Here is a 22,647-nt window from a genome sequence, read left to right as displayed (position 1 = left end):
TAAAATGGCCACCATCACCACCACCGTCTTCCGCCGTACAACCACCACCACCACCACACCGTTATTCACTCCGTCACTTATTTCTCATTTATTCAACCAACGCCAACGGCGCTCAATTTCAACAACTGCAATCACTCCGTCTCGGCTTTCACAAACCCTAAGCCACTCATGTTCTTCGTATTCTTCTTCAGGTGAAATAATATTGTAACATTTTTAATTGTCGATGGTTCCACACACACAAATTTCATAATATTATTTCAAATCTGTATTCGTTTTGTTTTGACGACTTGGAATGAGTCTGAAGAATACTCTTAATAGATTCATTACGCCACACCAAAGTACGAGCAGAGCACTGATTACTACTCTGCTTTGCTCTTACTTTGGTGTAGCATAATTATTACTCTACAATATATATAGAGTAATAATAATTAGGCTACACTTTAAGAGCAGAGTAGAGTAGTTATCGGTACTCTGCTCGTACTTTGGTGTTGGTGTCATTTTCGTAATTACTCATAATAGATTAATTACGCCACACCAAAGTACAAGCAGAGTACCGATAACTACTCTGCTCTGCTTGTAAAGTGTAGCGTAATTATTATTACTCTACCTATATTTTGTTGTAGCGGAGCTACAATACATATAGAGTAATGATAATTAAGTTACATTTACAACCAGAGTAGAGTTGTTATCGGCCACGCCAAAGTACGAGCCGAGTACCGATAACAACTCTACTCTGGTTGTAAATGTAACTTAATTATCATTATTCTATATGTATTGTAGCTCCGCTACAACAAAATATAGGTAGAGTAATAATAATTACGCTACACTTTACAAGCAGAGTAGAGTAGTTATCGGTACTCTGCTTGTACTTTGGTGTGGCATAACTAATCTATTATGAGTAATTACAAAAATGACACCGCGTCCATTCCGCTGCAACAAAATATGGGTAGAGTAATAATAATTACGCTACACTTTACAAGCAGAGTAGAGTAGTTATCGGCACTCTGCTCGTACATTGGTGTGGCGTAATGAATCTATTATGAGGAATTACGAAAATGACAGCGCTTCCATTTTACGTTCACTTTGTATGTTTTGTATGATTATTTTGTTTGTATGCTACCCTCACCCTTGTTTTGATAGGAGTTGAAGATGGTGGATTTAATCTCAGTGATTCCCAAAAGGTTATTCTCAAAGGAATGAGATACCAAGAATTTCAGGTACGTATAAGTTTCTTGTTTTCTAGTTTTTCGAGTCTGATTAGTACACCACTAGTTGACAAACTGCTTTAATAATTAAAATCAAATAACAAGAAACTAAATGAACTAGAAACTTTAAGCCGATAACTAGGTTACGGATTTAGATTTTACACATTTAGTAGTTTTGGGTAATTGTTTCTTGAGTTTATCATTAAAATTAAAATTATATATTAAATTTCAGAACTTGAAGTATTATTTCAGACAATCTTCTGTAGTTGTGTGTATGTTTCTCCCTCTATACACACACACATATGTATATGTATGTGTTTATATAATTATGTGTGTGTATAAAAATAAAATGCATAATTTGAACCGAATTTCAGGTTTTCGAGTTCTATTTGAATGCTGAACACCCCTGTTGTGATTTGTGATTTATAACATGGTTTTTGAATTGAAATCCTGCATTTGAACATAAATAACTTCTTTGATAATTGTTTCTCTTAAGTCTACCGTTTAAGCTTTATCAATTTACAAATACATGAAATTTGAAGCAGAATTGGGTCACTTCACAAGGATATAGACCTGCTCAAGCTTTGATGTTATGGAAGCTGCTTTATGGCAACAATTCAAAGGGTATTTGGGCACATTCATCTGAAGAATTAGAAGGTTTACCTCATTTTTAATACCAAAGTTCTTCATACAGCTTCATCGGCTTATTAATATTATTATTTTTGATTTTTTTTAGGTTTAAACAAAGATCTTACGATGATGTTGAGTAAGCGCGCTAAGCTAAAGGCATTACAAGTGAAAGATATCGTTATAGCCTCTGATGGCACTAGGAAGGTAAACATAACTTATTCATTTATTCATTGAATTACTGTATAACATGGTTTTTGAGGATCTTCTGATTACTTATAATATACCAGGGGGCTGCAGATATTGTTTACATTGGACGATGGATTGGTAATAGAGACGGTGATAATTCCTAATGGTGATAGAGGCAGGAATACAGTCTGTGTTTCGAGTCAAGTCGGCTGTGCGATGAATTGCCAATTCTGCTTCACTGGCAGGCAAGTTTATCTTCTCATTCTACACGTAAATACATTATATATGCGTCTGTGTGAATGCGTGACATTTATAATTTTTATTTCCAGGATGGGTTTGAGGAGAAATCTAACTGCAGCTGAAATAGTAGAACAAGCAGTCTATGCAAGACGTTTGTTTACAAGTGAAGTCGGTTCCATCAGAAATGTTGTTTTCATGGTATGCATGCTTATCACACATGGAGTAATTCTATTATATATAAATAAAAGTGATAAACTCATTCTTATTTATAAACATGTTATAAACAGTTGTAATTTACTCTCACCTTCCTTCAATCATATTACTTTTTCATGCAAGCATTAATTTTCGAATATGTTTGCATCACCTGTAAAATCAAAAGTTTGGCCAGGTGGCAATTTCAAGCCATTTTTTTGATATGGGTTGATTTAGGTAACATTTTAACTGTAACGGGCCAATTTAAAGTACACGATGAAACGGTTTGAAAGCCGCCAAAAGTGTTATACTGATGTTTTCTACCTCCTAAATAGATTTATTTAAACAAATTAGATATTATTTTTATAATATAATTTTTTTAACTGTATTTAGTACATTTATTTTGTAGAAAAGCTGACTATAAACAGAATTGGACAAATATGTTGGTGGTTCAACCAACATCAACAAATATTGAATCATGCTAAAAATGACCATTTTGATCGGTTAACCGAACAACCCATTTTGCCACTAGAATTCGTATGTTTGACAGTCAAAGTCAAATCTGAACAAGTCATCTGTATAGAGAATGAATGAAGTATTAATATTATTTTGTTTATATTTTATCTGTAGGGAATGGGAGAACCACTTCAAAACATTGAGAATGTGATAAAAGCTGCAGATATAATGGTTGATGAACAAGGACTCCATTTCAGCCCAGATAAAGTTACCGCTTCAACAAGTGGGCTTGTACCCCAGATAAAGCAGTTCCTTCGCGAGTCTAAATGCGCATTAGCTGTTAGTTTGAATGCTACAACTGATGAGGTAATATTCCTTATCCCTTTAATTACTAACCTTTTATTATGTTTACCACTGGCGTAGTTGACCCATTTACTTACTAATGGGTACAAATATTATTTTTGGTTTTTTATGCATATCAACATGTGTACAAAATACAAAATTTTAAAGATAAAAATGAGCTGACTCAAGCTTCTGATGAGCCGAGCTTGAGCTCAACATTTCAGCTTGTTAAGATAAACGAGTTTCTAAACTAGCCGAGCCCAAGCCCTCCCTGGCGCGGCTCGTTTGCAGAGGCAAATTTGGTTGGCGGGCTGAGTATCGGGTCATTTTTAGAAATGGGTCCATGGCACACTAACCCCTTTTTGTTCGTTTTTCATAAGAACGATAATATGAATCTTTTAATTATTGTATTTATGATCCGCAATTTTCAAGTCCTTTCACCTGTTCTCCCTTTTTAAACATTTCTTATTTGACCCGTTCATAAGCTAATGGGTTGAAGCTGCCACCTTTATCAAAACATGTCAAACGGGCCGCGCTTAAATAAGTAACTAAAAGGGGAACGGGTCAGATGGGTCAAAAGTAATGTTCTGTATTCGTTTCTAATTTGACTTACAGTCTGCAGTTATATTATAGGTTAGGAACTGGATTATGCCCATTAATCGGAAGTATAATTTGACATTACTTCTTGATACCCTTCGTGAAGAACTCAGCTTAAAACATAAATACAAAGTCCTGTTTGAATACGTGCTGCTTGCTGGAGTCAACGACAGGTTTGACCAACAAACTTTACTTTCTTATCATATACATTTATCTCAATAAGCTTTTCCAAATACGATATGTTTTTAATCTTAATAATGCATAAAACCTCCTTAATCAATTTTTTTTTTTTAAAAATAGAATTAGATTACTAATTGATATAAACATTTGTAATTATATTTGACACACAAGTGAGAAATAAAAAAATGAAGTTTCCGGTCAGCCGGTCTGACAGATGATAAACGAGTTTGTGTAGGAGTGCAAACAAGCTGAGCTCGCCTCGTAAGAATTTTTCAGGCTCAAGCTCTGCTCGTTTATTATTTAGTTATTTTTATCTATATGCATATAGCTGTTTTTATATATTTGTTAATTATATATAACATATTATATTTTAGTTATTTTCATTATAATTATATGTATAATAGTTTTTATTATGTAATATATACTTATTATATCAGATAAAAATTACTGCATTCATATTTATAAGAGGCTCGCCAGCCTAACTGAGCTTAGTATATGAAGCTTGGGATCGAGCTTGTTTGATAAGCGAGCTTATTTTTGGCTCGGGCTCATTTAAGCTCAGGTTGATTCGAGCTTTTAGCGAGTCGGTCTAGAGTGGCTCGTCTCATTTACTTTTACACCTCTAATTCCAGGGTTATCTATGTAATTTCGCTCACGTTTGTGTTTTATTATTCAATTGCTTTTGGTCTTATATTTTGCAGCATTGATGATGCAAAGAGGATAACTGATCTTGTTAAGGGCATTCCTTGTAAAATCAACCTTTTGACATTCAACCCGCATAGTGGGTCCAACTTCCAACTCTCGACAGACGAGAGAATGGTCGAGTTTAGAAACACGTTGGCTGAAGGTGGTTGTGTTGTGTTCATGAGACCGAGTAGAGGTGATGACCAAATGGCTGTGTGTGGTCAACTTGGTAACCTGGGTGATTTACAAGCACCGTTGCTTAAAGTCCCTCCAAAGTTTCAAACTTTGGTAGAACCCTTGGTGTAACGGTATGAACTCGTGCATCGTGCTTTCGCGGTATTTTGAAAATTTTAAGTTGGATTATCGAGTGTCTTGTAACGGTAAACTCGTAATGATTAGATAAGGCTAAAGGAATGCATTTATACAAATATTAAATTGATAAATGAACGAAGGAACGACTATCGATCACGCTTTTTTTAAATGATGGGTCTTTGTAAACGATGTCAAATCGACAAATCCCTTATGTTGTTTAGTTAAAGTTTAGTACAACAAACCTATCGTTGTAAATTCGTATCAAATGAAAAAGTTTATCAATATATTGCATAGATTTATAAGTACACAAGTATAGAGTCTTTAAAATATTTGAGTGTTAACTCTAACTTCAAGGACCCTTACCGTGCTTGTCATAAAGAAACGAAGAACAAGCCATATTTGATCTTAGAGATTGAGAGCGGTGATGTGAATTTTAATGTGCTCGGGTAATGGTTGAAACATGAGCGCCGCCTTAAGCGAAGATAAGAGCGGTGATGTGAGTCTTAATGGGCTCGGTGATGTGAGTTTTACGTTCTCTTTTGATCTTAGAGATTTTTAGCAAACACTTCACACTTTAAAAGTGTTTGATAGCGTTAAACACTATACTAATTAGTGAAAATAACGTTAAAAGTGATGGAAGGTTAATTATGTATCATGTGGTGATGTTGATAGCTGAAAGACAAGGGTACATGCACCAATCGATCGGTGTTCCAATGGTTAAGTATTATGTGTCCTATGTCCAAGCTTGATACAAAACTACCATCGAGCCGTAGATGTTACCGGAAGCAACATCTCTATTCCTACGGGGTAGATGTAAGGTTGTCTACATCTTACCCTGCTATAGCTTTGATATATGTGTGATTTACTGAGTACGGTGATAATGATATTTATCACACACTTTACCCTTATATGTATAATATTATAATTATAATTTCTTTTATAACAAACACACCGACTCATATGTTAAAACTTAGAGTATGTTTGAGATTGAGTTTTAAAACAACTTATTAGCTTTTCTAAAAATCCAATAAAGTTAAAAGTGTTTGACAATCACAAAAATCATTTACATTCTAGCTTTTTGAAAGGAAAAAAAAAATGTTTTTACAAAGCCCAAAATCCTGACTTTTCAAACTGAATTTTTAAAAAAACAATAAATCAATCAATAAGTTGATTTCAAAGTTAATCTAAAACATAAAACGTACTCTTAAACCAACATACCACAACCCAACATTGAATGTTTGTTACTTATGTACTTGTTTCCATTAAACTCACCAAACAAACTTTTTCATATACTCATCTCAAATCAAAATTAGTCGATGAGTGTGAACTAGCAGCTAATCAGGAATTAATCGAGGCCTACGACACTAATATAACCCTTTAATTTGCCTTTTTTAAAACTTGTATCATATTTATTAAACGCTTTACACTTATTGTTTAATAATACCAGGGTTGCACAAACCAGTTTAACATAAAAAACCAGGTTGGGTTGAAACCAGCTCGGTTTGGTCAACAAAAGTCAAAATCGGTTCATGATCAGTTTCGGTTCGGGTTGAAACCTGCTCTTGACCAGGTTACGATCAGTTACGGTTCGAGTTTTAACTAGTTTGGAACCGGTTTTGATGAGGAAAAACAAACCGATTATGTAGAAACCGGTTTGGAACCGATTGAAACCATGTTTGAAACCGGTTTGGAATTTTTTCCACCAAAAATGGTTTCAAACTAGTTAACCGAACCTGGTTTCAAACTGGTTAACCGAACCGAAACGAAACCGATCAAAACCCGAACTGAAACCGACTGTAACAAGGTAAGAAATCGGTTTCAACACGAACCGAAACCAATCATAATTCGGTTTTGACTTTTGTTAACCAAACGAAACCGGCTTTAACTCAAACCGATGTTGAGTTTTAAACTTGTTTGTGCACCTCTAGTTCGATTAACGGTTCTTTTTCTATAAACAAACACCTCAAAACTTATTTGTACTCAAAAGCAACCAACCACCCCCATAACCCAACATTAGTTATCATAACTTATTAACTTATTTGTACTTGTTTCCATTAACCTCACCAAACCAAACTCCTTCATAATATTCATTAATATTCTATTCATACATTCATCCCAAATCAAATCAAATCAAATCAAATCAAAATTAGGGCTCATATCTTTATCATCATCAAAACCCCAAATTCACCATAATAATAATAATAATCAATCAATCTTCAAACCTCTGATGGCGAATACATCAACCTCACCATCCACATCAATAACCCCATCCTCTGACACTCCAATTCCACCCAATTCAGATCCACCACTAAACCCTAACCTTACCACCAATTTGCCACAACCACCACCACCACCGCCGTCACAGACGCCGCAGCTGCCGCAGGTTCAGTCGTTTGCTCCGCCGGTGTTCCGGCCGCCGCCGCAATACGGTGCGGTTCCGAACACTGGGTTTCAGGTGCAGCCGCCAGGTCAGCAAATGATGTACGGGCAGCCTGGGCAGCCGCCGATGAGGATGTATGCGCCCGTGCCAGTGCCTGGGCCGCCGAATGGGTATCAGATGAATAATCCAGGTGGGTCCTATTATTTGGGTTTTGATTATTGTGTTGTTTTTGGAATGTGTGTAGTTAATTAATTAAATTGTTGGTGGTGGTGGTGTGTGGATTTGAAGTGAAAAAATGTTAGTTAGTTGATGTGTTTGTGTGTCGGATTGTCGGTGTAGCTGATTGTTATAGGAATTAGTTGTCGGGTTAGCTGATGTGTGTAACATGTCTGGTTTAGCATCTTGAGAATACTGTAACTAACTAAAAATTTTACATATTAAAAATAGTTTAGTTTAATAATAATTAATAAATGATTAAATAAGTTTGGTTGATGCTTCAGTGTTGTAGAACTCGCTAGGCGTTAGCTGGCCGGTGGAGTGGGGACTAGCGATTAATTGGGCTGGGATTTTTATATGTAATTTTGCAGTTATCTGTAAATGTAATTTTCGGTTTGATTGTATGTATATATATTCACATGATTTTGTGTGCAATTTTCAGTTCTACACACACACATTTTTATAAATAATTTACAAATGTTGGCTGGAATTTACAGAGTTTGGCCTGAAATTGTCCAGATATTGGCTGGTGATTTGGTCTGACTAGCTATTAATCGCCGACTAGTTACGAATTTTCCAATACTGTTTTGCTCACTATGATAATCGATGTGCGTAGAGAAACGAAAATGACTTATTCAAAATTTTATATCGAAACATGGATGGGAATATTTTTGGAACGCCTTCTTTTCTCAAAGTTATTTGTTATTCTTGTTATATTTAACCAAATTGTTAAAATTGAGGGCATAATTTAAGTTGTTAAACTTAGGGCACTGAAATTGGCAACTTAACAAACTTCAAAAGAATCATTCCGCCTCCTTCAGGTTTAGAACCCGGGATACCCCATTGACCAAGGCTTTTGTGTTAATCCTGCTGCACAATAAGTATCTGTAAAAAACTGTCTATGAAACAAAGTGGGCACGTAATTCAAAATTGCATTTTTAGGACATCATATAATTTGTTCAGCCTATGTGTAGATTTAGCCATTAATGAGTCTGTAGGTGTGTATAACAGTGAAAAGTTTTTGGTCAATAGCAATTGTGAGGAGTTTAGAGATGTTTAGGGAGTAGTGATGACAAAATGTTTTCTGGTACAGTGTCCTATGGATTGATATCTTGGTGAAAACGGTTTGAAGACTGATCATTACTTCCACAACTTTTTTGGTATGCAAACATTTTGCCTAGCTTTTTCATTATTTTTGAAACTTAGAATAACTTTAAGGGGAAAAATCTACTTTCTGTTATCCAAAATGACCCTAAAATATTTTTAGTTAGACAACTTTTTTGGTATGCAAACATTGTGCCAATGTTCATGTTAAGTAAGGTTTATACTGTAGTCTACTTTCCCTTTAATGGGTTCTCAAATCGTGATTTGTCGGCAGCAGAACATGCTTGCAACTGAGTTCTTTCTGCCCTTTACATGCCAAGGTATCACAATCTTTTCAACTATACTATTTGGTTTCAATTTTTTGCATCTGTTACTGTGTATGATGGTTCTATAATAGTTCAAAATTTAAAATTGTGAAACACAAATTAGAATGTGAATGTCTTGTCATCAAGACCTTTTGGAAGTCTCTTGTTGACACAAGGCCACTATTTTTCAGCATGCATGAGGTAAGCTGCTTTGTATAATCATGATCTATGAGTTCCATATTCTTGTATATAATTTTTATTCAGGTTATCTATTCAGCTGGTGTGCCTATGCTTCAATCTCTAATTGCTTGTAGTATTTGGGTAAACATTGTTTATTATTTTGTGTTACCAAGTCTGATTTATAATATATTTGTTGAGTGTGTTGAATGGAAGCATTTTATAGAAGTAATAATCTCTTGAACCTTATCTAACAAGCTTGCATAGTTTTGTTTGTCTTATTTATGCAGGAATGATCCGTTATGCACCTCCTACATATCCTCCAATGCTTCGACCCGCGTATCCTCAAAGACCACCTGGAGCAATAGGAGTCATTCCAACTTTACAGCGCCCTCCAGTTATGCTTATGCGAGGCCCGGTGATCCCTACGATTGTGAGGCCACCTGTAAATTTAGCCATAGCTCAAACTGAGAAGCCAATGACCACGATTTATGTTGGCAAGATAGCATCAACAGTGGACAATGATTTCATGCTCTCCCTTTTGCAAGTAATTTTGTTGTCTCCCTCTCTTTTTTTATTTATTATCAATCCGCTTTATTGGCTCTGCCAAATGATAAGATGTTTTTAAAAACTATGCAAAGACAAAAATATTCTTTTATTGATGTAAACGACTCGATGTAAGAATATATGGTAGTTTTGTCATTTTAAAATATATCTGCATGCTTTTTAGTCGGACTTTGTATAAACGATTTTAGTGTTCATGTGCTTACACATGTAAATGGAAACCGAACACTAAAATCGTTTAAAAAACTTGGGTACCCTTTTTTGTATAAACGATTTTTGGTCAACGAGTTGATGTAAGAAACTTTGACTACCCTTCACATACATTTTTTCCTTTTTCATAATTGGAAACAGATTTTAGTGTTCATGTGCTTACACATTTAACTGTATTTTGAAGCTTTGCGGGCCTGTTAAAAGTTGGAAACGTGTTCCGGATCCCACTACTGGAGCTTTGAAGGGATTTGGTTTTTGTGAATTTGAATCTGTGGAAGGAGTTTTACGTGCTTTACGGCTACTGAGTAAATTAAGTATTGACGGCCAGGAGCTAATGGTATGTTAAATCTTCTTTTTTTAATTCCTCTTGTCAAGTAATTTTTTATGGATCTTATAGATTTTTCAAGTTTTAGTTGATAATTACTTTATATAAGTTACTTGGCTTCAACTTTGCAGTTGAATTTTGACAAAGCAACTAAAGAGTATCTCAAGCGTTTTGTTGAGAAGAAAAAAGAGGATTCAAAAAAATCAAAGGCGGCAGATGCTGAAGGAGCTGGTAAAGAGGAAAAAACCACATCTCCAAAGACTTCCGTGGATGAATCAAAGGAAGATGATAATAGTAACAATAACAATGAATCAAACAAAGAAATTGATGATTATGCTTCATTTGGACTTGTGACTGATGAAGATAAAGAAGCTGATAAAGAAGCCAGTGAAAAGCTTTCAGGAATGATAGAAGAGAGGATAAAGAATAAGCCTTTGCCGCCACCACCACCGCCACCACAAATTGCCCCGGATGCTGGTGGAAGTTCTACTTCTGATCACCCTGCAAAGTCTAAAGATGGTGATTCTGATGCTGATGCAGCGAGAAGTGGTAAGTAATTCTTCCACACACAGTACTGCGTGTTTACTTAATAAGTGGTCGATTTAGGTTGAGGTGTACTCTAAATCAGGTCATATCATGGTTTTAGCTTAAGAGGAATGTGTCAAGTGAGTCTGTCGGGTTGAAAGTAGTTCAAATTGAAATTTTAATACATAAAATCTCTAAAAATAATTTATCTGAACATGTAGATTATTATTGTAATGGTATTGCTCTCTTACTCCTAGTTAAAAAAAATAAGTTTATATCAAAGTTCGAAGAAAATAACGAGATGTGTTTGCAGGTCAAATCAATCTGACCTGTTTTGACCCACAATCATAATGTTTTGTTTCAATTCAACTCTTTCTGTAATGACTTCACATGGGAAATTTACAACGCATTCCTTTTAATAATGGACCAGTTTATTTGTGTTTTTTTTTTAAAATTCAAACGGGTAAAACAAACAGCTTAGATGTTGGATCTTAAAATCTGTTATAATGCATACAACTTGCTAAATCCTCTGTTTAAACATATAGGTTATTATTTTAGCTAACACATTTAAACTATGTTCTTTTAATCATTGTTAACACACTCGTCATTTAACTTGATATATCTGCTAGTAAATACGTGGCAATTGGTTGTTTTCTTCATTTGATGTTGCTCTTTTCATATGCAGCAGAAGATAAAAAAGATGAAGAAAAACCAACGAATGAAAACGAGAAGCTTGAAACAAGTTCACCCGATCGAAACAGTAAAAAAGAGCGAGAACGGGCCCGTGAAAAAGAACGAGAATTGGAAAGATACGAAAGAGAACGTGAGCAAGAACGGGCCAAACGAGAGCGGGAACGAGAATACAAAATCCGTGAAGAAGAGCGTCGATATCGGGCTCGCTTGAAAGAGTGGGAAATTAGAGAAAAGGAGAAAGAACGGGCCCGGAAACAGGAGAGAGAAAGGGAAAAGGATAGAGAACAAGATAGGAAATATGAGATAATAGATCAAGAAAATGATGATACTTATAGTAGAAAAAGAAAATATAGAAATAGCGGTGAAGAAAGAGAGGAAAGAAAAAGGAGATTAAGGGAGAAAGAAGAGGATCAGGAGGATAAAATCAAAGAAATGGAAGAAATTGCTGAGGCTAAAAGGAAAGAAGAAGAAGAACGAGAGAAACTGAAAGAACAACAAAAACATGCATTAGAGATTTTATCTGCTAATAGTAATAACAATACCGCTAACGGAATTGAAAATGCTATGCTAGTTGATGGGAGCTTATTGGAATCCAGAAATAAGGCTGTTGACCACCAGTCAACAGATGTTGAGATGGAACATGGAAATGAGATTGGTAAGTATTGGTAGTTTTAATTCATTTTAATTAGTAACTGGTTGATTTCAGTCATATTTTATATCAAATGGGTCAATACCTCAAGTTCATGGGTAAAACGGGTTAAAAGTTGCCATAGTGTTAATATTTAGATGCCAATCTTCAAAATTTTTATTATTCAAACAATTATGTATTATTTTTATTTTTAATGGTATTTGAACCTCAACACGGGTATACGGTTTACCTTCCAACAAATTAAATACCTTTTTAATAGAATTGGTGGTGTAGTTTATTTTATTGTACTTTATAATGTTATTTATGTATGTACTGTTCACATAACAGGTAACAAAATTACCCAAAACGGGACCAGTGACGATTCCGAAACAAAACAAAGCAACACACTCGGTCCCAAAAAGTTAGGGTTTGGTCTTGTGGGGTCCGGGAAAAGAACAACGGTGCCGTCACTTTTCCATGAAGAAGATGAAGATGCACAAAAGGACAAAAAAATGCGGCCTTTGGTTCCAATAGATTATTCAACAGAAGAATTACAAGCTGTTAGAGAAACCACACCGGTCCCACCTTCTAATTTGGCTGCAGCTGCTGAATTTGCAAAACGAGTTGGAGAAAAGCCCGATTCGGATAGGGACCGAAGTAGACGGGCCCATGATCGTGATCGATCTGGCCATCGGGACCGGGACCATGAAACTAATCGGGCTCGAGATGAGAAAGAAAAAGTGAAAACGCCAGATAATAAGAAGCTTCTGGATGCAAAACAGTTAATCGACACCATTCCAAAAACTAAAGATGAGCTGTTCTCGTATCCGATAAATTGGGAGGTTTATAATAAGGTTAGTATATTTACTTTACTCTTGCTTTTTGTCTAGTTTAAATGGGTTGGTGTCTGACCCAATTCGTTTGTTAAAAGGGCCGAGGGGTGTAAATGAGCCGAGCCAAGTCTGAGTTCGACTAGGCTCAAGCTCATTTTTATTTACAGGAGCTCGAGCTTGAACTCAGTTCGTTTCGAGCTCTTTTTTTAGAGCTTGGCTTGTTTATTATTATATATTAATTAATTAATTTATATACATTTTTTAATATTTTTATATGTTGAGAAAAGCCTTAAACGAACCTAAGCTCAGTTCGAGCTCGTGTGCAGTAACTTTAACGAGTCAAATCTTGGTTCGAGCTTGGTTGTGCAGTGAATTAATACATAGAGAAGTCTAAAAACGTTAAAACTTAAAAAATCTTTGAGGCTTCTTAAGGCTCAACGAGCTTAAGCGATCTCATACAAGGCTCAAGCTCGGGCTCGATAACTAAACGGGCTTTATTTGAAGCTTTGGCTTGATAAGGCTCGACTCGTTTCAAGCTTCTTATCGATCTGACTCGAGTAGCTCACGATCTTTTATTAGGAGCCGAACGTTGTATATGTGTCATTTTACATGATGGTTGTTTGATGATATTATACAGAACGGATTACATGAAAGAATGAGACCATGGATCTCCAAGAAGATAACCGAGTTTTTAGGTGAAGAAGAAATGTCGCTTGTTGACTACATAGTTTCAAGCACTCAAGAACACGTGACAGCAGACGAAATGCTTGATCGACTACAATCTATTTTGGACGAGGAAGCTGAAATGTTTGTGCTTAAAATGTGGAGAATGCTTATTTTCGAAGTGAAGAAAGTGGAAAGCGGTCTTGCAGGTAGATCGAAAGCGTAATCAATGAACCACCTTGTTGTCATTCTGGTATTACTGAAAAACTTGAATCTTTGTTATTAGCACATATCTTTTAATAACCAAATTTTATGTCAACTTTTGTCAATTAATCAATCAATCTTTAGAACATTTAATTTTTCATCTTTAATCAGTTTAGGGGTAAAGTTTGTGATCTTGCTTTTTTCATTTGGCAGCTAGAAATATTATAAATGTTTCTGTTTTTGTCTTGTGTTATGATAAATCATACTTCAATTTATTATTATCACATGCTTATGGTAATGTTATAGGACATTTGTGTTTGCTTTAATGCAACTTGTTCTTATGAGTGCGCTCGAAACGACTAGTATTTTGACCAACCTGAACCGGTTTGGACCCTTAAACCAATATGTGCATCTCTATTGAACATGCCAAAGTTATAAAAATTGTGCTTAGGCGTCGATTAATCGCTATATATAGTCGATTCGTCAAAATTGAATCTTTTTATATATATAATTTTGTTTATATATATATATATATTAAAAATTACATATAAAATCCAATCAGATTAGTTTACAGTTAATCCCGCTTAATTGTCGGTGCATGCTCTGTTGGGTCAAGAAATTGACCTAAGGGGGAGATTGTTGAGTCAAAGATTTGACCTAAATGAAGTACATGGAAGATTGGAATCTTCTCAACCTCCTCTGAATTCGCTAAGTAATGGATCCGAGCACACCTTAGACATCCGAGCAAGCTTTTACTTGGCCGAGTACGATATTTTGCCTACCGGGCAAGGTTTACTTCAAGTAGTCTTCTTAAGTGGATATCTGAGCAGGGTTTGCAAATCAGTGCATTGCCGAGTAAGGTACACTAGTTTATGTAAATCCGGGCAAGGTTCACTTTATCAAGTAAGTCTGTTCTTCAGAGCCAAGTATATTACTCTTCCGAGTAAGGTTTGGTTATCCAAGTCCAAGAAGCCAAGAAATTGGAAGACCGGGCAAGGTATTCATTAATAAGTATGGTCCAAGTATGCTTGATGATCTAAAGGAATATCTCTAAGTAATATCGGGCAACGTTCAGCTCAAGCAAGGAACAGTACTCCCGAGTACACTTTGCTAATAAGTTATTTTATAGCAAAGAGCTGAAATGGATCATTGAAGAACAAGGTTGCTCGTAAGAAGTTGTAGGGCAAAGTCAAGAAGACTGAAGTCTACTCGGTGAGTATTTTACTTGGTGAAATACTCTTTAAGTAAAGTCTACCGGGAAACTGAACCCGAGCACACTTCTATGTTACCAAGTTATGAAGGATGGCCGAGCATACTCGGAAAGACAAGATTGATGCAAAGCCTACCCGGAAGACTTGTTTTACACTTAGTTTATTTTGAATATGTAATTTGAGTATGTATGATTGCATTTAGGGTTTCTAGAAGGAATGACAGCTGTCCTAGGTTGGCAGGCCTATAAATAGAATGTTTAGGGCACGCCGCCAAGGGCGCACACACGTAGAGAGAGAGAGAGAGATAAGCCTTTACACTTTTCGGATAAGAAAGAATATTTCTTGAAAGTGACGGCTGTCCTAGGATTCATAGAAAACCCTAAATCGATTATCCACTTTGTATGATGAATGTTATATAAATGGAAATCTTTTGAGTGAATCCCGAGTGTGCTTTCTACCTTTGATTATTCTTTGCAACCGTATGTTTGTTATTGATTCCGCCTTTAACAAACGGATATCTTTCTAAATATAGCAACCCGTCATTAACTCTCTTGTCAACGCATTAATCTGTGTGAGTTATGACATGATTAATTAAGATCCAGCTGAAATCGAGGGACCGACAAATGGTATCAGAGCTCCTTACTGCTATTTTGAAAAGATTGTTGCTGATTGAAGATTTGAAGAAGAATGACGTAAGCAGACCACTGTTCCATTGATTTGTGACGTCAGCAGCCCTGTTTTTCATTTTTCTTCCAGATCTACAATCTACCGGTGTTTTTCTCTTCCTTATTTCAGTTAAAGTTCTAATCTTTATATCTAAATCTTGTTCTAATCACATCAGACACATCAGATCTGAGCATTCTGTTTTCAGATCTGATTATTTTGAAACTCTGTTTTTACAAAGAAACTGATTTTTGATTTCTCAAAATGTCTGGATATGAGGAACAAGAGGTGTCTACTAACAAGATATCAAGATTGTATAGACAGGAAAACTTTATCAAATGGAAAGTACTCTTTGAAGCAGCCGTATGCTACAATGATATTGATATGTGGAACTATATCAAGAATGGTCCACAAACTACTGTTGAAGAAGGTGCAAATGTAGCTGCAACTGCTGCTGTAAGAGAAAAAATGAGAAAGGTGGATGACAAAGCCTTAGCTATGATTAAGCTAGGTTTGTCTTGGGAGATTCTGACCAAGGTGGCACATCACACAACTGCCAAGCAAATGTATGATGCCATCCTTGAGATGTATGAAGGGAATACTGAACTAAAGAACATAAAGAAGCAAAGATTGAAGTAACAGTTGGAAAGGTTCAAGTATAAGGATGGAGAAAGGTTGAAATCAATACTAGAACGTTTTCTAAGTATTGTGAATGAGTTGAGGACAACTGATTATGTAATGACTGACTTTGATTTGAATACAAAGTTACTCAACTCAATGCCAAAAGAATGGTATACTGCTTGCAAGTTCATCCTTTAGAAGCATAATTTCAATGAATTGAAATTGGATGATGTAGTATGCTTTCTTCAGGCTGCAGAACTTGAAATGATAGAGAATAAGATGATTAAGGAAGACAGACCCTGCTTCAATGTTTCAAATGCATTGATTGCACTCATGGGAAATCTGTCTACCAAGAATCAACAGCAAATTCCCATTATTGAAGAACCAGCTGAACATAATGTTGTTACTCCAAAATATTTCATTGGAGGTAGCACAAGTAATCAAGGAAATCAGCAGAGGTTCAATGTGCAACTGATTGATGATACTGATTCTGCCTCCATGCCAAGTGGAAATGTTCCTCATACTGGCACAGGACATGGTCAAAGCAATGAAACACAGGCTTTGCTGTCTATGTTTACCGAGTCATATAATGCATTTGTTGCAAAAAATCTAATTTTCACAAGTGTGGTACAAGATGATTTAGAGCAAATTGATGCAGATGACTTGGAAGACATGGATTTGAAGTGGCAATCTGCCATGTTGGGTTTGAGAAGTAAAAGGCTGTATAACAGAACTGGTAGGTCTCTGGTTTTTGGTCCTAATGACAGGATTGGATTTGACAAGTCAAAAGAAATATGCTACAACTGTCAGCAACCTGGTCATTTTGCAAGAGAATGCAATCAACCAAGAAACTTTCAAATGAATCAATTCCATAATCAACAACCAGGAGGTCAGTAGCAATATCAACACAATCAAACAAGAGGTCAGCAGCATTACCAACAAAATCATCCAAGATTCAACAACAACAGCAATCAAATGAACAACTTCAACAACAACAACTTCAATCCCAACAACAATTACAACCCCAACTTCAACAACTTTCAGCCTCAAATGAATAATCAACAACAAAGTATGCAACAGACTCAAGGTTTTCAGATGAATAACAATCAAAACCTTCAAGCAGCTCAAAATGTTCCAAACAACACTGTTCCAGCAAATCAAAATCAGATCAGAAATCAAGGAAATGTGGCAGTGACTACACAGCATGAAGGAAATTTTGATTGGAGCAATCATGATGAGGACATTGCAGATGATATCAGGAAAGCAAATGTGGCATTCATGGCCATAATTGAGAAAGAAAAAGGATCATCATCTCAGGTACACTCTGCTCCTATAGTTGATTTAAATGAACTCATCATTGAATTGAAAACAAAAGTAGGCAAGCTGGAAAGTGAGTGTTTTAGAAAACAAAGTATCATCAATGAGTATGAGGCAAGTGAGATGATCAGTGATGAAAAGATTAAAAGCCTCGAAGATGATTGCATGATCATTTACAGAACTCAAACCAGATACACCACTGAGATTGATGGATTAAAGAAGATGTTGATTGAAGAAAAGGTACAAAACACAAGACTGAAGGTTGAAACTGAATTTCTGAAGAATTTGGTCTCAACAGGCAACATATGCGGTATACTGAACCAGGTGAAGGAACAAGACAAATACAAAACCGTTCCACCTCCATTCAACAACAACTTCATGCCAAAAGTTGACAAAGAGAAAAGAGATGCATACTTGCAACAATTCAGAGATGTCTTTCAAGACAAGGAAGAATTTGTTGATTTGTATAAAAAGGTAGAAGTGAATGAAGAAGGAGAGTTTGTGATTAAGAAAGAAGTAAAAGAGGATAAGTCAATTGGAATTCAAGTCTCTGAGGATGACTTTGATTCGGTTGAGTTGGTTCAAGATGACTTGAGTGATTTGAGTGATCAAATTACTGAAAAGGAAATCAAAGCTGCTAAAAGAGGAAGAAAATATAAGAAACCGGAATCTGTTGATAAACTTCCAAAGTATCCACCAGTCCCACCAAGATTGAAGAAACAGAATGATAAAATGAAAACAGAACATGTTTCCTTTGATATTTGTGAAAGGAGGAAGATAAACTACAATGCAGTTAGACCACCAAGCAATGCTGTATTGGGTAAGACAAAGCAGAACAACAAAAAGAAGATGGTGACTGAAAAAATTGATACAGAAAATTTTATCCCAGTTTATCCAATCTTTTCTAGTCATGAGGTGTTGGATGTTGGAGAAGTGGAAACTATGGAAGAGTATGAGAAAAGAAAGTCAAGGGTTAGAGAAAGCTGTGATGAAGAACCTGGGCAATTCCTTTGCAGACTCTAAGGCCAGATGAACATGTGCAAGGAGGGCCAAATGTACCAATTACTGAAAACCCACCTTCTGATGAACCAAAGCTTGCATCATGAACGACTTGTCTTCTGTTGATTAGCTCTGAAGCAGCTTTCATCTTGAAGATATTAAGGGCTTGGTAATGAATGTGACTTTCTGGTAAGGCCAAGTCCCTTATATCCATGAGATCTTCACTGTGCAGATATGTCAAATCTTCGTCTTCCTTGATGATCCCCAATATCTTTCCATCTGAGTTTCTCAGTAAGAAGTGATCGGCATTCTCTTTGTATTCAATCTCAGCAATTATGCCATTCTTCTGTACTGTGTAGTTGGGGCGTCTCATCCTTCTTCTCATACTTATGCAAGCATTCATGTTGGATAATGGATTCTGATCTCGGACATTCATTTGATAGTCTCTCTCGGCTATGTCCATTCTTCTCAACTTTGAAATCCTTCTTGATTTGTGAGACTGAATCAATCTCCAGCTACTCTTTTCTTTTAAGAATTGGAATCCTTTATCAGCTTTTTCATGCAGGTACTTTGATAGATCATTCATTTGTCTACCTGCAGATCTGTTCCTGTTTCTGTAGCCATTCAAATTGAGTGTGGCCATCCTTCTCAACTGTTCTTCATTAAACTCACGGAAGTCACTTCTAACCATAATCTCTCTTAATAATCTGCTCCCCGTAATCACCTTGAGGGTATCAGTGACAGAATCATAGTACAGTTCTCTTGGTAGATCCACATTTGATTGTGGTCTTGTTCTTTGTTGTGCTGAACTGCTTGATTCACCTCTTCCTCCTTGTCCTCTTCCATCTCTTGGAAATCTTCTGTGAATTGGAGGTCTAAAAGGAATGGACTTCTTGGGCTTTTGAGGTCCCAAGTTGAAGACTTTTACATAAACAGCTTCAACCATCTCAGTAGGAAGGTTAGCTAATTCAACAATATCATGTCCTGCTGCTTTAAGTTCTCTTAACATCTTTACCATTCCAGGAGTTCTTGCCAATCCAGCAGGTACAAACCTACCATCAGCGTAGTATCTTGGGTTCTCTCATTCTCTTAATGCTTTTTCCCACTCAGCCTTTTGAAGGTAGAAAAGAGTCTTTAAATCCTCTTTCTCCAAGACATTGAAGTCTGCTTCAGTCATTCCTTTCTTATTTATCATTATGTTTCTCAGGATGCTTATCATTTCTTCATTTTCCCAAGGCAGAAATGGTTCATCTTCAGGCTCAGGTTTCACATCTTCTTGAGAAATAGGGATTTCAACAGATTTGACTTGTTCTTTTTCTTTCTCCCTTATAGTCTGAATTCTCCTTTTCTTAGCTGGGGGTTCATCAGTTGCTTCAGCCTGCTTAGAGCTCTCAGCTTGGACCCTTTTTGATTTTTCTTTTCTTTTCAGCCTGTTATATTGGTCCACCACTGATTCTCTGGATAAATTCTCTACAATTTCAGGCTTCATATCCCTTTCCAATAAATAACCACACATGCCTCTAAACTTTTTCTTCAATTCCTCCATCTTTTCAAGTTCTTCATTTTCTCTTACAGCTTTCTTAATCACTTCTTCTCTTTCACTGTTATAGAGATCTTGGAGTTGATCAAAAGTGAAATGAGACAAATCTTTTTCAGAGTAGTTGTGCCTTCTTAGATAATCTCTGAATTTCTTGGCATCTCTACTCTTTTGTTCCATAAGCCTTTTGGCTTCCAACATACTCAGCTCAATGTTTGCCCTATGCACATCAGTCATTTCCACCTGTGGGGACACAACATTGGTAGCTGCACCAACTTTCCTTTCATCATTCTCAGGATCATCATTATTATCATCATCAGAATTTTCAGAGTCATCTTCACCTTCAGATAGATCATTTATTGCATCAATTTGTGGTTCATCAGAAGGTGGGTTTTCAGTAATTGGTACATTTGGCACTCCTTGCACATGTTCATCTGGCCTTTGAGTCTGCAAAGGAATTGCCCTTATAGGACTTGCTTCATCATCAGGTGTTTCAACAAAATAGTTATTCTTATCATCCCACTTCCCCATCTTAGCAACTTTTTCATTTTCAGTCTGCTTATAAGTCCTTTTTCTCCTCATATAGGTTTTGGCAAACCTGTTGACTTTTTCAGTAAATTCTTCATGGAGTTTTGAAAGTCTTTCTCTCTTCTGGTTAAGTGTTTCATGAGGCTTAGGCATATTTACCCTTTCTGACCAGTTGTCAGTGGGATTCTTCTTCAGATATTCCTTTACTTGTTCTGCCCATTTCTTGGCAGCCATTGAAGCAATGGACTCACCAATCTCTTCTTCAATCATGACATCAGTATTCAAGTTGGCTGGTTCAACAGTTTCATTTGTTTGACTTTGAAGTTGAAACATGCTAACCACCATAGCTAAGGAATTATCAACTTCCTCAGCTCTATTTATCTTAATCAACTCCTCTATCACCTCTTGATCAGCCACATCATCAAGTATTTCTTTTGCTATGTTGGCTTCATTGATCAAGATCTCCCGCTCTGCCATTTCTTCATGAGTTATGGATTGGGCTATTTTCTCCCTTTCCATTAACTCTTTGATAATTCTTTCTTGTTCTTTTAAGGCAGCAGCAGCAGCATCATCTCTGAATAAAACATCCTTTTCAGGATATGCCTTAAGAGGCCCTTCTTCTGTAACTTTGGCATTTCCTTTTTCCATCCTCTTCTTTAAGTCTTCTTCACTATCAGGAGGAAAGTCATCAATTTCCTTTTCAAGGGCTTCCAGTTCTGAATCATGCTCTACCCTCTTGGAACTTTCTTCTTGGTCAGTTTCTGGTTCAGTGTATATAAGTTCCTCAGTAGCAGCATTTTCATCAATGAATTCTTCAGTTTGTGGATCAGTGACATCAGTAAGTACATCAGTAGCTAAGGAATTAGTATCTTCCTCAGTTCTCCTCTCCTCACTGCTCTCCTCTCCATCTCCATACACATTCATAATCATATTCAATGCATTCACATTCTCACCTTCTACACCTGAGACAGTTGGCATAGATTCATTCTCCCCCTGTTTTGGGGCAGCTGAGTTCTTTTCAACCTCCTGCTATAGGGCTTGAATTTTCAAGTTTGCCTGTACCAACTTCTCTAACAGGATCACATTCTCCTGTGTTACTTCCTCATTCCTTCTTCTCAACTCAGCATTTTCTTTCATTAGGGTCAGAAGGTCAGTTTCAGTGTGTGATGATGTAGGTGGTGTTGTGAAGAATTGTTCATAATCAGGTTGTTCTGTGGTGTGAGTTTGGAAGGTAGATGGTTGTGGTGATTGTATATGAGGTGGGCTAGAAATAATTGGTTCAATTTGAATTGGGCTATTTGTTGGTGGTGTTTGTGGGGTTGGTGATGTGTGGGTTGATGTTTCAAGTTGGCTAAAGGTTAAGGTTTGAGGTGGTGTGTGAGTAATTTGATGTGGTGGAGTTTGTGGTGGTGACTGTGGTGGTGTAGGAATATGTTGTTCAATCATAGCTATCCCAGCTCCTTCTTCATCTCCATCATCTCCATCATTTTCATCAACAGAACTTCCATCATCATTACTCTCATCATCATCTCCTCCTTCCTCCTCTGAGCTTAACTCAGGCACAGGCATTACAGCCAAGTCATGGTCTAGAAGCTATGGCAGAATCTCAAATGGTACATCAGTATTGAATCGGTTGGCCACCCCCGAATTTTTAATTCTTTTGTAAGCGTCAGGGTTTTGGAGTAGGTGGGTGGTACCAATGGTTGGTAGATCTTGCAACTCTCTGTTGAATATTATCTGTAAGAACCTTGGATACTGCAAAAATCTATCCTTCTCAGCCTTGTTCAAGTTTGATACCAGACCATTAAAGATCATTTTTGAAAAAATAAACGGCAGATCATACATAATCCCTACAGTGGAATTTGCTAGATCATGACTCATCAAAGTCCATGATCCTTTTCTAGGAGCAAACCCCTGTAT

General features: G+C 36.4%; 2 protein-coding genes across 4 annotated transcripts; both read left to right on the top strand.

Annotated features, from left to right (window-relative positions):
* LOC143601586 (uncharacterized) lies at window positions 1-5,028 on the top strand. Its single transcript, XM_077078966.1, has 9 exons — window positions 1-191; window positions 1,141-1,217; window positions 1,751-1,862; window positions 1,942-2,039; window positions 2,133-2,266; window positions 2,351-2,459; window positions 3,084-3,275; window positions 3,885-4,021; window positions 4,730-5,028. Exons 1-9 carry the CDS (start codon window positions 5-7, stop codon window positions 5,016-5,018), a joined length of 1,335 nt encoding a protein of 444 aa, XP_076935081.1. The 5' UTR covers window positions 1-4; the 3' UTR covers window positions 5,019-5,028.
* Window positions 5,029-7,136: 2,108 nt separating this feature from the next.
* On the top strand, window positions 7,137-14,009 carry LOC143601584 (RNA-binding motif protein 25-like). Of its 3 annotated transcripts, none has more exons than XM_077078964.1 (7): window positions 7,137-7,594; window positions 9,497-9,753; window positions 10,165-10,317; window positions 10,437-10,854; window positions 11,519-12,178; window positions 12,500-13,005; window positions 13,622-14,009. In XM_077078964.1, the coding sequence occupies exons 1-7, from the start codon at window positions 7,252-7,254 to the stop codon at window positions 13,871-13,873; spliced, it is 2,589 nt and encodes an 862-aa protein (XP_076935079.1). In that variant the 5' UTR covers window positions 7,137-7,251; the 3' UTR covers window positions 13,874-14,009. The 3 variants fall into 3 exon arrangements, with proteins under 3 accessions (XP_076935079.1, XP_076935078.1, XP_076935080.1); XM_077078963.1 differs by having other exon boundaries at window positions 11,516-12,178; XM_077078965.1 differs by lacking the exon at window positions 7,137-7,594 and adding an exon at window positions 9,122-9,350 and having other exon boundaries at window positions 11,516-12,178.
* Window positions 14,010-22,647: the final 8,638 nt, after the last annotated feature.

Source organism: Bidens hawaiensis, unplaced genomic scaffold (genome assembly GCF_021521415.1).
Source record: "Bidens hawaiensis isolate Kalapana, Puna unplaced genomic scaffold, B.hawaiensis_p1.1 tig00056784_1, whole genome shotgun sequence".
Classification (NCBI taxonomy): Eukaryota; Viridiplantae; Streptophyta; class Magnoliopsida; order Asterales; family Asteraceae; genus Bidens; species Bidens hawaiensis.
This window is presented reverse-complemented; position numbering and strand designations above follow the sequence as displayed.